Here is a 14,570-nt window from a genome sequence, read left to right on the forward strand (position 1 = left end):
TGGGTAGAGTTCTTAAAAGATTATGATGTGATAATTGACTATCATCCCGGAAAAGCTAATGTGGTAGCAGATGCTTTGAGTAGAGAGACGTTTGCAGTTTTACGAGCTATGGATGCAACATTATCTTTAATGGGAGATGGTGGTCTTTGTGTAGAGTTAACCCTTAAACCAACATGGTTAGAATGTATAGGAGAATTGCAAAGTAAAGATGAAACGTGTTTGAAAAGAATTGAGCAAGTAAAGAGCAAATAGATTAAAGACTTTGAGGTTAAGTCAGATGGAAATCTATATTGTAAAAGGAAGAATTGTAATACCCGACAATGACGACTTGAAGAAAGAAATATTAACAGAGGCTCATTGCAGTCCGTTAACGATGCACCCGGATGGAACCAAGATGTATATGGATTTGAAGGATCGATTTTGGTGGCCAGGAATGAAACGAAGCATTACTGATTTTGTGTCCAAATGCTTAACATGTCAGCAAGTCAAAGCAGAGCATCAAGTTCCGTCAGGATTATTGCAACCGCTTTACGTTCCTCAATGGAAATGGGAAAATGTTATGATGGATTTTGTTTCGGGGTTACCCTTGACTCCGAACAAAAGAGAATCAATCTGGGTAATTGTTGATCGATTAACTAAGTCAGCGCATTTCCTTCCAGTTAGAATGGATTTCTCTATGGAAAAGTATGCAGAGCTGTATATTAGAGAAGTTATTAGATTGCATGGAGTGCCTATTTCCATAGTCTCTGATCGAGACCCTCGATTCACTTCTAGATTCTGGAAATCTTTGCATGGAGCGTTGGGGACTCGTTTAAACTTTAGTACGGCTTTTCATCCTCAGACTGATGGGCAATCAGAGAGAACTATTCAGATATTGGAAGATATGTTGAGAGCATGCGTAATGGAATTCAAAGGATCATGGGAAAAGTATTTACCGCTGGCAGAGTTCGCTTACAACAATAGTTATCAGTCTAGTATAAAGATGGCCCCATATGAAGCATTATATGGAAAAAAATGTCGTACTCCATTAAATTGGTATGAACTCAAAGATCGAAGTGTTCTTGGTCCGGATTTAATTCAAGATGTAGAACAGAAAGTTTGAGAAATTCAGCATAACCTCAAAGTGGCCTCTGATCGACAAAAGTCCTATTCTGATCTTAAAAGAAAGGAGATTGAATTTGAAGTTGGGGATAAAGTGTTTTTAAAGGTATCTCCATGGAAGAATGTGTTGAGGTTTGGTCGGAAAGGAAAGTTAAGTCCCCGGTTTATTAGACCATATGAGATTGTAAAAAGGGTGGGACCCGTAGCATACCAATTGACTTTACCACCAGAAATGGAAAATATTCACAATGTATTCCATGTCTCAATGCTTCGAAGATATCGATCGGATCCCTCCCATATCGTAAACCCATAAGAGATCGAGGTACAACCGAATATGACTTATGAGGAAGAACCGATTCAAATTTTAGCTCATGAGATTAAGCAATTGAGGAACAAGACTATTCCATTGGTTAAAGTTTTATGGAAGAATCACAAAGTAGAGGAAGCAACATGGGAGCGTGAGGAGGATATGAGGAATCAGTATCCCCATCTCTTTTCTTATTGAAAATTCGAGGACGAATTTTCTTAAGGGAGGGAGATTTGTAACGTCCTCCATACCGGGTTAGTGATCAAATTGTGAAATTTTAAAATTTAGTGACCAAAGTAGATAAATTGAATAGTTGAAAGATTTAATATGAATGTTTCATATAGAATGGATAAGCAAAGAAGGAAAATTAAGAGGGCAAAAGAGTGTTTTAGTAAGAGAAATAATTAAATATTCCTTAAGGTTATTTTATAAACCACGTGGAAAGCATTTGAGAGAAAACAAGGTTCCAGATATTTCTCTCTTCTCTCTTCTTCTTCTCCAACCGTGAAGCTTGCAAGCAAAGGTGAGTTGTCTTCTTTTGGATTAATTCTTATGAGTTAAGCATGGGTTTGGTTAATGAAGATTTAGGAAATATGATGGAGAGAAACAAGGACCTAGAAACTCAAAGAATTGTAAGTTAAGGGAGATTAAAGGTTGGAAGCCATTGATTGAAATCTTAGATTAAAGGTTATAATAAGAATTAGAAGCTGGATTTGACTTGTCATCAAGCTAATTAAGAAGTATGAGGTGATAGAATTAAAATTAGAACAAGTTGGAATTTGAGTAAGATTCTTAAATTCTATATGGATTAGTTTTTTTAAGTTTTAGAGGTATTAAATGGATAATAATTAGTTTAAGTAAGTGTATGAAAGTTAAGAGTATTAAAAGGAGTAAAATATGAAGGTTTGAGCTGAAATGAGATGATTTTTGAGCTCAAAATGGGATTTATGGGCTAGGGGAATCGGTACCCATTCAAGGGGAATCGATCCCCCCTCAAACGAATATGAATTTCCAGAATGCTAGAGGGGAATCGATACCCCCAGGGGGGAATCGATTCCCCCATAATGAAAAAAAAGAAGAAAGAAGAGAGACTAAACTATTAATCCCTTAAATTGGTAGGCTATTAGAGGTTAATTTCAAGACTTAGGCATCTGATAATCATCTTGAAAATTTTGCTTATGTAGATATTGAGCCTAATCGAGTTCCGGAACCATCGACAAGTAGGATCAATCGAGGGAAAAACAAAGAAATCTAGGTGAGTGCATATGCATAGCATGAATATGTATTTTATTCAGTTCTAGACTTGCGATAAGTCTAGATTCAATATTTTGATACATGATCGTAGTTCATATGATGATATATGACATGAATCCATACCATATGCATTATGAGACATGAATATGAAAGAAAAGTTATATGAGTTATATGATAAAGGTATGGAAATAATATGTCTACGTGATATGAATTAGATAAATTGTGAAAGCCCATGTTATGTAAATGAGAACTATATGTATAGTTGACATGCCAAGGGTAGAGGGTCTATGTGGTCCTTCGGGACATATATGTATTCTTTGGAACATGTGTGAAGTCTGGTGAGACACATACTTGATCCTTGGCATATGTATATGATTCTTAAGGAATGATATGTGGTCCTTCGGGATATATATGTATTCTTTGGAACATGTGTGAGGTCTGGTGAGACACATACTTGATCCTTGGTATATGTATATGATTCTTAAGGAATGATATGTGGTCCTTCGGGACATATATATATTCTTTGGAACATGTGTGAAGTCTGGTGAGACACATACTTGATCCTTGGCATATGTATATGATTCTTAAGGAATGATATGTGGTCCTTATGGACATTATTATATGGCACTACGGTGCAATTCTACGCGGCACTCCGGTGCAATTCTACGTGGCACTTAGGTGCAATTATATGAGCTGTGGTGACAGCATAGTGCACAACCTCACGATACTCACATACCTTAGGTTCTCTGTATGGTACCATGGGCTAATGAACTTACTAAGGCGAACTTATGAATGTGAATTTGATAAGTATATGTGTAAGAAACATGATTTTGGTTATTGCATTGTTTACATACATCTTATTATTGCAACCCATCTCATTTTGGCAATTACTTTATGTTTATTGATATTATTATTATATTATTGCCTCACTAAGTCGATGACTTAGCGTGTGAGTGTTTCACACGTAGGATCCGATAAAGTAGACGATCGAGGTTAAGCAGCTGGACAACATTACTCCTGCAACTATCAGATCAGAAGCAACTTAATCAGTAGGTCATTTTGTTATGAAAATGGATGTTGGCATGTAATTAAAGAGTTAAGTTGTGTATGCTCTGAATATTTTGGTAAACTTATATTACCATATGTATATTATTGTATTTTTCGTAATATAAGTTCGAGTATTTTACTATTATTTGTAATGAGTTGTGTTTTAAAAGTCAATGTAATATCTTTGACTCGTATCCGGGTTGGGATACAGCTTGGGGGTGTTATAGAAGCAGTTTTAGATAGTTTAAGAGAGGGTTTGAGAGAAAAAGAGGAATCGTGAGGAATATAAGGGGAAATGTGAGGAAACAAAGAAAGAAAAACATAGAAAGTTAGTGATTAACAGAAAAAACGAGCACTACTTGGATTTAAGAGGGTTCGAAGTAATTGGTTTTGAGAAAAATTTTAGGGTTCGAAGTGAAGATGGTACTTAGATAGAGGCTACGGCAAAAAGGAGACAACGTTATGCTTTACGGTAAGCTTCCTTCTGAGATTTAGAGAAAAGGTAAAAACCTAGGTTTTTAACAGAAAATTGAATGGGTTTCTTTGAAATAATGTTGTTGATTATTTTTGTTATATGTGTACAACTTTACTGATTTTCTTTTGACAAAAATCTATGTGGTAATTCAACATTTAACTGTTAGGTTTTCACATTAATATTGATATGATTTTCTGAAATGGTTTTCTATGGTTTTCTTGACATAATAGGTTGATGAAATATTGATATAAAATCATTTTCTGAAATAATGTTGTTGATTTGTTATATGATTACAACTTTACAAATTTACTTGTTATCCTTTCTGTTATATGATCATTTTTATGTTGATATGATATGATGTCATTTGCTATGTTTTCTGTTGATATGAACCTTGACTTTTTTTTTGTATTTTCAACTTTATATGATTTCTGTTGATATGATACCATATTTAGAGTTTCTGTTGAAATGTATATATATTTTATATGATCATTTTATATCCACTTATGTATACTCATGAATGCTATTTTTAATAAAATATGGTGAAGGTTTGTGGTTTATGAAGGCTTTAATCTATCATCCAAATAAAAGCATTCTTCAACAAAAACCTTCAATCCATCCATCCAAAGCATCATTCCGTTTACAAATAGAGACATAAAACCAAAAAATCCTTTCATTTCTCATTTCCCTTTCCACTTTTCTTAATTTCTTCATCAACCCTAAGCAAACAAATCTTGCCCGAGGCACCATGGGAGGATTCATCCAAACAAAAAAAATGACATTTTGTACTTATCTTTTTTTCATAATTTCGGCAACCAAAAAACCGCCTCCCACAATTTTCATTCGTCCAAGCCATGACCACCTTAGCTGGTTGTTCACAATTGCAAAAAGAAACTTCAATGGAGTATTATGTCTTCACCTTAGCTAGGTTTTTCTTAGGAAAATTTTTGAGAAATTTTAAACAAAAGAGAATATGAAGGAAAATAGGTAAACTAGGATTAGTGATTGAGTTTTTATTTAAAAGGGAAAAGATGACAGTTGGAGACATGTCTCTTCCACCATGGCATTCTAGGTAAGAAAATAATAGTCCACATGTGTTTTTCGTCATGGCTGTTAACGCCGAGTGACCAATTTGTAACAAACGATAATGTTAGTGATCGATTTGTGACTTTTGAAACATAAGTGGTTAAAATGAAAACTTACTTAAATATTAGTGACCATTTGAGTAGTTTACTCAAAATTTAACATATACTTACGTGTATGCGTTACGTTACCGCGCTCAGAAATTTGGTGAGCATGGCGGTAACCTTAACATTTCTTTTTCAAACCCTAATCCGTAGGGATAAAATATCATTGACCAAATCTACTTCAAACTACTCTAAGCGCACCGTTCAACTTCACTTGTTCTTCTGTATTCTTCTTCTTCTTCTTCATATGGAAAAAATTAATCATTATCTTTTACCCTGTTCTTTGTTTGGATAAATTCCGTTTCGTTTTATTGTTTGAATTTCTTGTCTTTGAACAGAGAGACTGCTGAATTCTGGTCGGAGGATTTTGGGAATTCTGGGAATCACGCCAATTCATGAATTAGGAGGTGAATCGGGTCAACCGGCTTCGAGAAGTATGGAAAATCAAGTGCAGTTGCACTCATAAGTTCCCGCTTTGAAACCAATCAGGCTACTTGAATTTTGGTATGCAGATGTTATTTTCGTATTAGTGAAAATGGGGGAAAGGGAAGGATCTGGTTCTGGGAATTTGAAGTCGGCTCGTCCTACAGTTGCCGAGAAACTCTGGGATGGTTCCCTTAAGCTTAATTCTTCTGTAACTGTGTCGGTCGTTGCCTTCTTCAAAAGGTTATTCAGCTGCTTCTTTTTTTCTCTCTCAGTTCTGAGAACAAATTCTGTTTTTAGTATCGGAGATATTCAGTTCATTTGTTCATATTTTTTCATTCCAAAAAGATGAAATTATATGGATTTTTCTTTGCATGTAATTGCTTTTTAAGTAGTTAAATTGCTGTTAAAAGCTCTGCTTTATGAATAATTTTGGCAATAGAAACTTTATATTTTTGTATCTGCAAAGTTAACATAACATTATAAATGCAAATAAGAAACTATACAATATTTTGTAGGCTGCAAGAAATCAAATCATATTACTAGTAGAACAAGTCAGCTCAAGAACAAGGGCAACTTGGTAACAAATAAATTATGCAAATTGGCTGGTTAATTGGTTTATTTTCTGCATATTTCTCTTCATAAAAAATGGCATAGAGTACTGTAGTCAAAGAGTACTTTGTTCCAAGAATTTCTTATCAAATACTAAAGTAGAAAAGGGAAAATAAAATTAATCAAAATTGATAAGAGATATGTTGATGCATGCAATGCTGAAGTTGGTTTGATGTAGGATCAACAGTTTTTTTTTTTTAAATCATCTACTCAGAGATTGACATGGAAATGAGACCATACAAAAACTTCGGTAGAGTTCACAGTGTTACTACTCACCTAGATATGGCATGAAACTGAAATGGATATTCGTCCAACCACCAATATAGCCGTTTGTATAAAGAGGCAAATGACAATCATCAACTCTATTTACCGCGGATTGAAAACTTGAAGGAGCAAATTAAATGACATGCTCTAACTTAAGTGACACCAGAATTGTGATCTAAACCTTGAAATGTAAAGAGAGAGTTTGCTGTTAGTCTGCATGGGAGCCTACCATTCTGATTGACTGTACATACCCCTATGCTTTCCGGCTTCTGCAATACATGGCAATTTTGAGTTTCTTAATACTAGAATCCTTTTATTCCTTGATTCTTTCATATATAATGCCGCTTTTGCATGTTGTAAATAACTTTATGCAATTTATTTGCAATTGAGTCTTTCAAAGTTAACAATTTATATTTGTTGCACTGACATGTTTTGACAGTTTCTCCTCCATGCCTTTAGTTAGTAAATTCAAATATGCAATCCTTTTTTTGGGACTATTTCAGGTAAAATATTCGCTTCCAAATTAAATTTGGTGTCCTGGTTGGACACCTGGTTTACAGTCTCTTGGCATAATAAGACGGTTGTTTCACTTAATGCATTGTTCGTCGTTTTGGTATGATATTATCTGATTAGGTTCATGACATAAATATTTCAGTGGTAAATCTTCAATGGATAACCTTTTCTACGATGATTTTGTTGTGTAGTGGTGAGAAGATGCCTGATACCAAGTGGCCTGATCTTGTAGAAGTCAAAGGAAAAGTTAGACTAGAGGCTTTTGAGAAATATATTCAAGACCTTGCTCGCTCACACAATAGAGGGCTGATGGTAAGATATAATTTTCATGAGTTACTGGCATCAATTCAGATTATTTAGTGTGTGATTTACCTTGCCTTACATCACCAAGGTTTGAATTTAATAAACAGTTGAATACCAAGTTCCTTAGGAAATAGAGATGTTAAAGACCTGGGGTACCTCTAGAGGTTTCTTCTTTGCATGTCTGTAATCTCAAGTTTATGTGGCTATAGAATGAATAAAGAGACCTTAGTCATTTTGCAAACAAATTCACGTCATTATCAACTCTTCCATAAAAATGAAAACAGTAATGATTTACATGCTACTTATTAGGCTTTTAGCTTAGGATTTGCACATTGATAATACACTCTTTTCACTTCAAATTTCTGATAGATCAATGCAATTATGTTCAGGTAGTATCACTTTGCTGGAAAGAAGGGTCTTCTAAATCAGGACTGGTAGGCTTGAATCAGGTATGTTGGTAGAAAAGGAACATGATTTTGGTGATTTAGTGTTTGGGGTGCGTCTCGAGAATTTCTGCTTTATTTATTAATTCATACTTTCTTGTAATCTTAACAGATTGCTAAAGGGTACAAGAAAGGGGAAAGAGTGGGTTTTGCTCAACTCTCACCAGGTATTGATCTTTACATATGTCCTCGCAGTGATGCCATAATCACCATACTTGCAAAACATGGATTTTTCAAAGGCATGGCAGCTATTGAAGACAAGAAAAACTCATTAATTGGTTGTGTTGTTTGGAGAAGAAATCATGGACCTTCAGATTCTATCACGAAGAAGCTTGAGAAAATGTGTTCTTCTTTGACAGAGCAGCCGCTGAGTTCCTACTCTGAGCAAAAGGTTTCTGAAAATAACTTGCCGTGTGCTCAGCCTGCTCAAGAATCAGTGACATGCACAAGCATTGAGAATGCTGTCATCAATAGAAATGAATGTGACAATGCAGGTAGTAACAGCCAGCTTGCACTGCATACCTCTCCTGCCAGTGCTGATCTCTTGCTTAAGACTTCAGCATTGAGCAAATTCTCAGGTATTTCACTAGGACTTCAAACACCATCCTTTTCTGATTCTGTCTCACTCTTCAGACCCAAGGGGCAGTCTTCTGCAAAGGAAATGTCTCGTGTGGATATCTCAAAACCGGAGGAAATTAAATCATTTTTGAGACCTGAAAATCCTGTATTATCTCTGCCACAAGTTATTATAAAAGAGAACATTTCTGCCATTGATGATGATGATCTTCCAGAATTTGATTTTGGTGGGATATCTCAAACTCCAAGAAGTAAGGTTTTGGATACAACAGTGTTTGAAGAAAATGTTGTGGTTGAAGGATTAAAGAAAGTTGTTTCGACATTTCCCTTAGCTTTGCCAACTATGCAGTCCCTACCTGCTCAGAATAAAAGGCTGGCAGAAGATTTTCTTCCTCCTGGGTTTGCGTCCAACAGTAGCCCAAACTTGCCTCGAGGAAAGAAAATTTGTAAACTTGATCAGGTATCAGTGTTACCAGTTTTAGAAGCAAAACATACTGCCAAAAGCAGCTCAGTATTCACTCCTGTTGTCACTAGTATAGTTGCACCACAAAAGAATATTTTCGCTGATGATGACGACATGCCTGAATGGTATCCACCGCATGTACAGCTCCCCAAGCAAACATCTCTCGAATCAGCAATGGTAGTAACTGCCTTCCCTTTAGCTTCTCAGTTGCCTTTTAATACCCAAAGACCAAGTTATGCAAATCAGTCTCCGGTAACTGCCTCTGTGAAACCACTACAACCAAGACAAACTGATAGATACATTCAAAGAGCTCCAAGTTCTTCGATGGGGTCCAATTGCATCCATCTTTTGAGGCCACCCATCCACCCTCCTCAGTGGGAGGGCCAGGGTCGATGAAACCAGCTAACTGCTCAATATATGTGAGATAGTTAAAGCACTGTACAAAGCTTGCTCCAAAAGGGGATGGATAATGACTTAAAGAATCTTAAGGTAAAGAGAAATATGGATTTGCAAATAAAGAATTTGGTTTAATGGGGCTTCACTGGACGACAGTTTTCCAGTTTCATTTGTCAGGTTTTCTGCATTTTAGATTATAATGTCGCTTTCTAAATACATTCATCTTAAACCTCTCTTTAGCTGCGGCAAAAACTTCCTAAATCTATGGTGAAAACAGTCTAAGGTGACACTTTGACACTATATAAAATGCTGAAATCTGGTTTATGCTAATGTTTTCTGATATTCCTTTTAGGCCAGAAGAGTAGCAGCTATGGAAGGGCTTAATTCTCCAAAATCATAAGCTTGTCTTATCTACTTGACTATTTAATTTGCTTGCATAAGCTTTTTCCAACAACCTTTTTGGAAGGGTTAAATACTCATTTCAGGCTCTTCAGGTGACTAGTTTTTTTTCAGTTTGATACTTGAAGGAAGAGCAACCTCATTTTGATAACCCCTAGTTTTCCACCGTCTTTAGTTATCAAAGAATGTCATTTTCCATGTTTTATGAACTTCATTGGCAATCCGCTTGTCACTTTAGGTTGATGTTTTTCACTTCAAGGTTTCATCTTTTCCACTTTTCTCATCTGTGTTTTCTTCAAACTATGAAATTATTTGTTGTTTCATGAAATTTTCACTCTATTTCTTGTAAATCCCAATTCTCATGTCTTGTAAACCATTGTCTTTGATTGGGATGCAAAAGTCCATAGAAGCTGAAGCCAAAAGACTGTTTGACCCCTTCTTGTGGTGTTCTTTCTTGTTGTAAATAAAGTGATTTCACCAAAAAAAAATGTTTGGGAAGTGTTTTTAACCAGTAGCAAAAGCTTTGCTATTGGTACAATTTTGAGCGTATAATTGCATTTTCGGGTTAAGATAATATGAATAGAATTAGTTTTTATTTTATTTTAGTAAAATGTATAAATGGTCCTTAACTTATGTTGAAATATTTTTTTTATTATTGAAAATTTCCAGTTTATAAAATAGTTCTAAAATTAGCATTGAATTTTATTAAATTATTACATAACAATTATTAAATTGTTATAAAATTGTTTTTAGATATATCAAAATTATTATTATTTTATAATATGTAACGATTATTTTATAATCGTATGATAAGTTTTATGATTGTTTTTAACTTTTAGAATTTAATAATAAAATATATATTTCGGTTTAGCTTGATAATTATTTATACTTTATATATTATTTTAGATATAAAATATAGCTCTTTTATGTTATAGTTACAAATACCATACATTTGAATCAACATCTCATCATCTGACTTTGTGTAATGAACCGAGCTAGCCTACTTATATTTCCAATATCAACTTATAGTTCTGTCATGTCCTTGTCAGCATTTCAAAAACTTATTCAACCCAACTTCTAATTGAAAGTAGAAATGTATTGTAAATAGTTAAATTTTAATTCGAATAATATTATTATTGATGTAGGTCACCATCCAATTTCACCTGTATTGTATATGTATTTATGATGATAATACATGTAGGAAGACCTGGAAGTTAGATTACTTGTCTTAACCTACTTACGTGTCAGTTTGAACAAAACAACCCAATTGTTGTAAACAAGACGCAAGTATAACCATAACTACAATTGACAATAAATGCACGTACAATCTGGCAGCTATTTGAACGAAACTATACCACACCTCTTTTAGGAAAATAATATTTCTTTTAATCGTTTAGATGGACTCATAATTAAAACATATTCAAGCTTAATTAAAAATACGATAGAATTTAGATCATAATGGACTATAATTCGTAGACTTCTTTTCAACAGAATTGGAAGCCTACAACAGATATACACCCACGTATATTCGTATTTTTAACATAATCGACTAACACAGTGGGGGAAAAGGAAAATGGGAGAAAAAAATGAAAGAACCAACGCCGATAAGTTGGCAGCTACCATTTACAAATCAATGTACCAATATCATGAACAAATTTTACCAGTATCAGGTTTAGAGTTGACTGTATTTATTAGAACACAAGTATGTGAGTTTGTTTCCGCAAGTACATAATTTCTGGAGGTGGAGAAGGATTTGTGAAACTTTACAATAAATCAATAATCAATTAGCCCTTACCACATCAACGAAATCATCGTCAGTCAGCCAGTCATTTGACTCCTCGCCTTCAGAGTATTTATATCGAAATTCGAGAGGCCTGCTTTCTGCAAATCACCACGAGTTTCTGGTCTCTTCTTCAGCTGAACCCAGTCATTGGATCCGCTGGATGGAGCTTTGTCATGCTGTTTCGACTTAGGCAAGGATACTCTATTAGAATGATAATTATCATCGTCTTCCAGATCACTGAACGAAACATCCTCTTCATGTTCCAGGTTATGCTCGACTCTCACGGAACTTCCACTAGAAATATCTGCTTCTTCCACCCATTGCGCAGCGCTGTCTTCACCTGAGGTAATCTCTAATCCTTCTGCTGCATTTACAATTTCACAGACCCTCTCCTCAGATGAGACATTCTCCTGTACTGTCCCACCAAACTTGCCACTCTCCTCAGATGCATCAAGACTACTGTTCTCAGTTTGTGCATTCTTATTGTTTTGCAGCTTCTGCAGAAGTGCATCTCTGGTTTCAACAACCTGCAACATAAATAACCTTCAAGAAAATGGTTTTGGTTGCATAGAACAAAGCATGATTTTCCAGCCACAAAGTGAACGTATAACACACATAGAAATTAGTTAAAATAGAGTGAATAAGAAAAACACGCGCATATGCATTGGAGATTAAAGAGAATACGCATATTTGGTGGATTTACCACAAATTAGTCTCTACCAACTTGATGAAAGACCAACTTAATGCTTTACAGATTAAAGAGAGTAGAACAAGCATTTTGGAGATTCAGAACATTACTATACCATAAAAGAAGGGAAATCCATACTACATTTGAAATTCTAACTTCAAAGCTCACCCCATAGAAAAGAATCAGCAAGTGCATGCATATTACAGATAGAAAATAATTTGTGCACAAGGAATCCAGTCTTGATGCATTTGACTATATAAACATGAATATGTAATTGAGCGAACAACATCACGATATTAGCTCCTCTGGCAACAAGAACACGATTCTCAAATAAATACACGTTAGAGAATGTTGACTAATTAATAATACAAAGCAATATAACATGTGTTTATAATATTACTCCTACATATCTTCTTTTTCGGCCTAATTCATTCCTAAACCAAAAGCACGCGGAAAAGAACATACATGACAAACAGATTCATTTACGGATGAATTAAGGAAAACAATGGGTGATATCATTCTTGATCAGTACATAGTATACCTATTCACTATTATGGAAGGCATGCAAGTTCAATTCAATAAAACAACAATAAAGATATTAAATCTCTTGCCTCCGGGGTTGAAAGAAGCTCAAAATCATGCTCATTCAGTCTTGGAAGCAACAGTATGAAATATATCATCCAAAACCTTTCCTCTCCCATGTTATACTGAAGGCTAAACTTAAGAGCTTCAAAACTCAGGACTAGGTGTTCAATATTTTCAGCATGTTCTCTCTGACTCTCAGACATTTTGAAATCTGCGGTAACCAACACCTTGTTAGCAAAAAAATTGCCTCAGTTTCCATGGAGAACTGGAAAAGAGAAAAGAAGAAGCTAAAGGGTTAAGTAATTCTCAAGTATATCCTTATATAATATGCTCCTATGATACTTCGCCTATGGTCGAAAGTAGTGAGTCTTAATCTCATTACAGTGCATAAATCAGAAATTCTCATTAGAATATCGGCCATAAGCAAAGCCAATCCAACCAAACAATACTGATGCAGTCCCTTGGTAATAATGCATACAATGCACAAGTTATCACTTCCCCATGCACATTTACTAATGGCGTAAGTTACCAATCCTAAGTGTATCACATTTTTTAAGCAACACCACAAACAGTGCATAAAGAAATCCCCTTTAATAACGGAGATCTCTAATCTAGTGATCCAAACCTGTAGGAAATGTCAGGTATTGCAAAAAAGGAGGAAGCTGCCTCAAACAAAGCAATATATTCTGCATTTGACCTTCCTTGCTACTGTGACAAATTATAGATATGGTTTCTAATATTTCGGAGAACTAATTTAAATCCCTCAACTTAAAATCTAATTCGGTGTTAATAACAATCAAGTAAAAAATGCAACGTAAAGAAAATTTAGTTTTGTAGTAAGTAATTTGTAAAAATATAAATAAATAAATACCGTTATTTAGTAAGAGAGGAAAATCAGTCCAGAGCTCCGGCCGGTTGGAAATTTTTTTAACAAATTCAATCACCTCATCGGTAATCCCAGGCACTCCATCGTCGTCGTCGTCGTCGTGATCATCATCTTCATCTTTATCATGACCACCACGATCATCTTGATCCGGGAACTGCAAGAAACTCGAAGCGAATTTGGAGATCTCTGACACGGCTTTGTTACTTGACAACAATGAAAGCCCGCCCTTGAAGCTCCCACCGATCTCCGCCAAATCGTTGCGGATTCCAACTAGCTTATCTGAAGACCACAGTTCTTCTTCTTCATGTTCTGCTCTTTGCTCGGCGGCGGTGACGGAAGGCGGAGAAGGAGGCGGCGCTAAAAAGGCGGCTACTCCACGTAGTTGGCGACCGATAGTCTCACCGATAACCGAAAGATCGTCCTTAACGCCGCCGTTATGGTTGGTTCGACTGTGATCTGGTGAAGACGTGGGCGAACATGGAACGTCTGATTGAAGAGACTTCAACAGCCAATACATTACTGAATATTAAAATATTATAATCAATTTATTTTCTTTTTTCGCAGTTGCTGAAATTAGAGAGAGAAAAGAGCATAAAGTTCAGCTTGTATTCCCTTCTCTACAATTTTTTTTCGAAAGCGAAAATTTAGTTCAATGAAAAAAGAAAAAGAGTTGAAATTGAAGGAGAGAGAAGCGGTGGAGATGGCGGTGGCGGTGTTGGTGTTTTAGCGTTAGGTGGCGGAGGGGCTTTGGTTATCTATCCATTTGTTTTGTTTGCTAGTTTTTTTTTTTTTGCTTTCTTTTTTGCAGACCCTTTTTATTTAACTTCTCTTCATTGCTTTCTTCTTTTGGATTTCATATTGGGATAAA

General features: G+C 35.3%; 2 protein-coding genes across 4 annotated transcripts; one reads left to right on the top strand and one right to left on the bottom strand.

Annotated features, from left to right (window-relative positions):
• Positions 1 to 5,473: 5,473 nt before the first annotated feature.
• On the top strand, positions 5,474 to 9,691 carry LOC120192723. Of its 3 annotated transcripts, none has more exons than XM_039195453.1 (5): positions 5,474 to 5,592; positions 5,707 to 6,034; positions 7,372 to 7,492; positions 7,873 to 7,932; positions 8,039 to 9,691. In XM_039195453.1, exons 2-5 carry the CDS (start codon positions 5,904 to 5,906, stop codon positions 9,359 to 9,361), a joined length of 1,635 nt encoding a protein of 544 aa, XP_039051384.1. In that variant the 5' UTR covers positions 5,474 to 5,592; positions 5,707 to 5,903; the 3' UTR covers positions 9,362 to 9,691. The 3 variants fall into 3 exon arrangements, with proteins under 3 accessions (XP_039051384.1, XP_039051385.1, XP_039051386.1); XM_039195455.1 differs by lacking the exon at positions 5,474 to 5,592 and adding an exon at positions 6,310 to 6,399 and having other exon boundaries at positions 5,897 to 6,034; XM_039195454.1 differs by having other exon boundaries at positions 5,474 to 6,034.
• Positions 9,692 to 11,325: 1,634 nt separating this feature from the next.
• On the bottom strand, positions 11,326 to 14,503 carry LOC120192679. Its single transcript, XM_039195422.1, has 3 exons — positions 13,688 to 14,503; positions 12,843 to 13,027; positions 11,326 to 12,070 (listed from the first exon to the last, which is right to left on the bottom strand). The coding sequence occupies exons 1-3, from the start codon at positions 14,217 to 14,219 to the stop codon at positions 11,579 to 11,581; spliced, it is 1,209 nt and encodes a 402-aa protein (XP_039051353.1). The 5' UTR covers positions 14,220 to 14,503; the 3' UTR covers positions 11,326 to 11,578.
• Between the last annotated feature and the right edge of the window lie 67 nt (positions 14,504 to 14,570).

This window comes from Hibiscus syriacus, unplaced genomic scaffold (genome assembly GCF_006381635.1).
Source record: "Hibiscus syriacus cultivar Baekdansim isolate YM2019G1 unplaced genomic scaffold, ASM638163v2 tig00116976_pilon, whole genome shotgun sequence".
NCBI classification, from domain to species: domain Eukaryota; kingdom Viridiplantae; phylum Streptophyta; class Magnoliopsida; order Malvales; family Malvaceae; genus Hibiscus; species Hibiscus syriacus.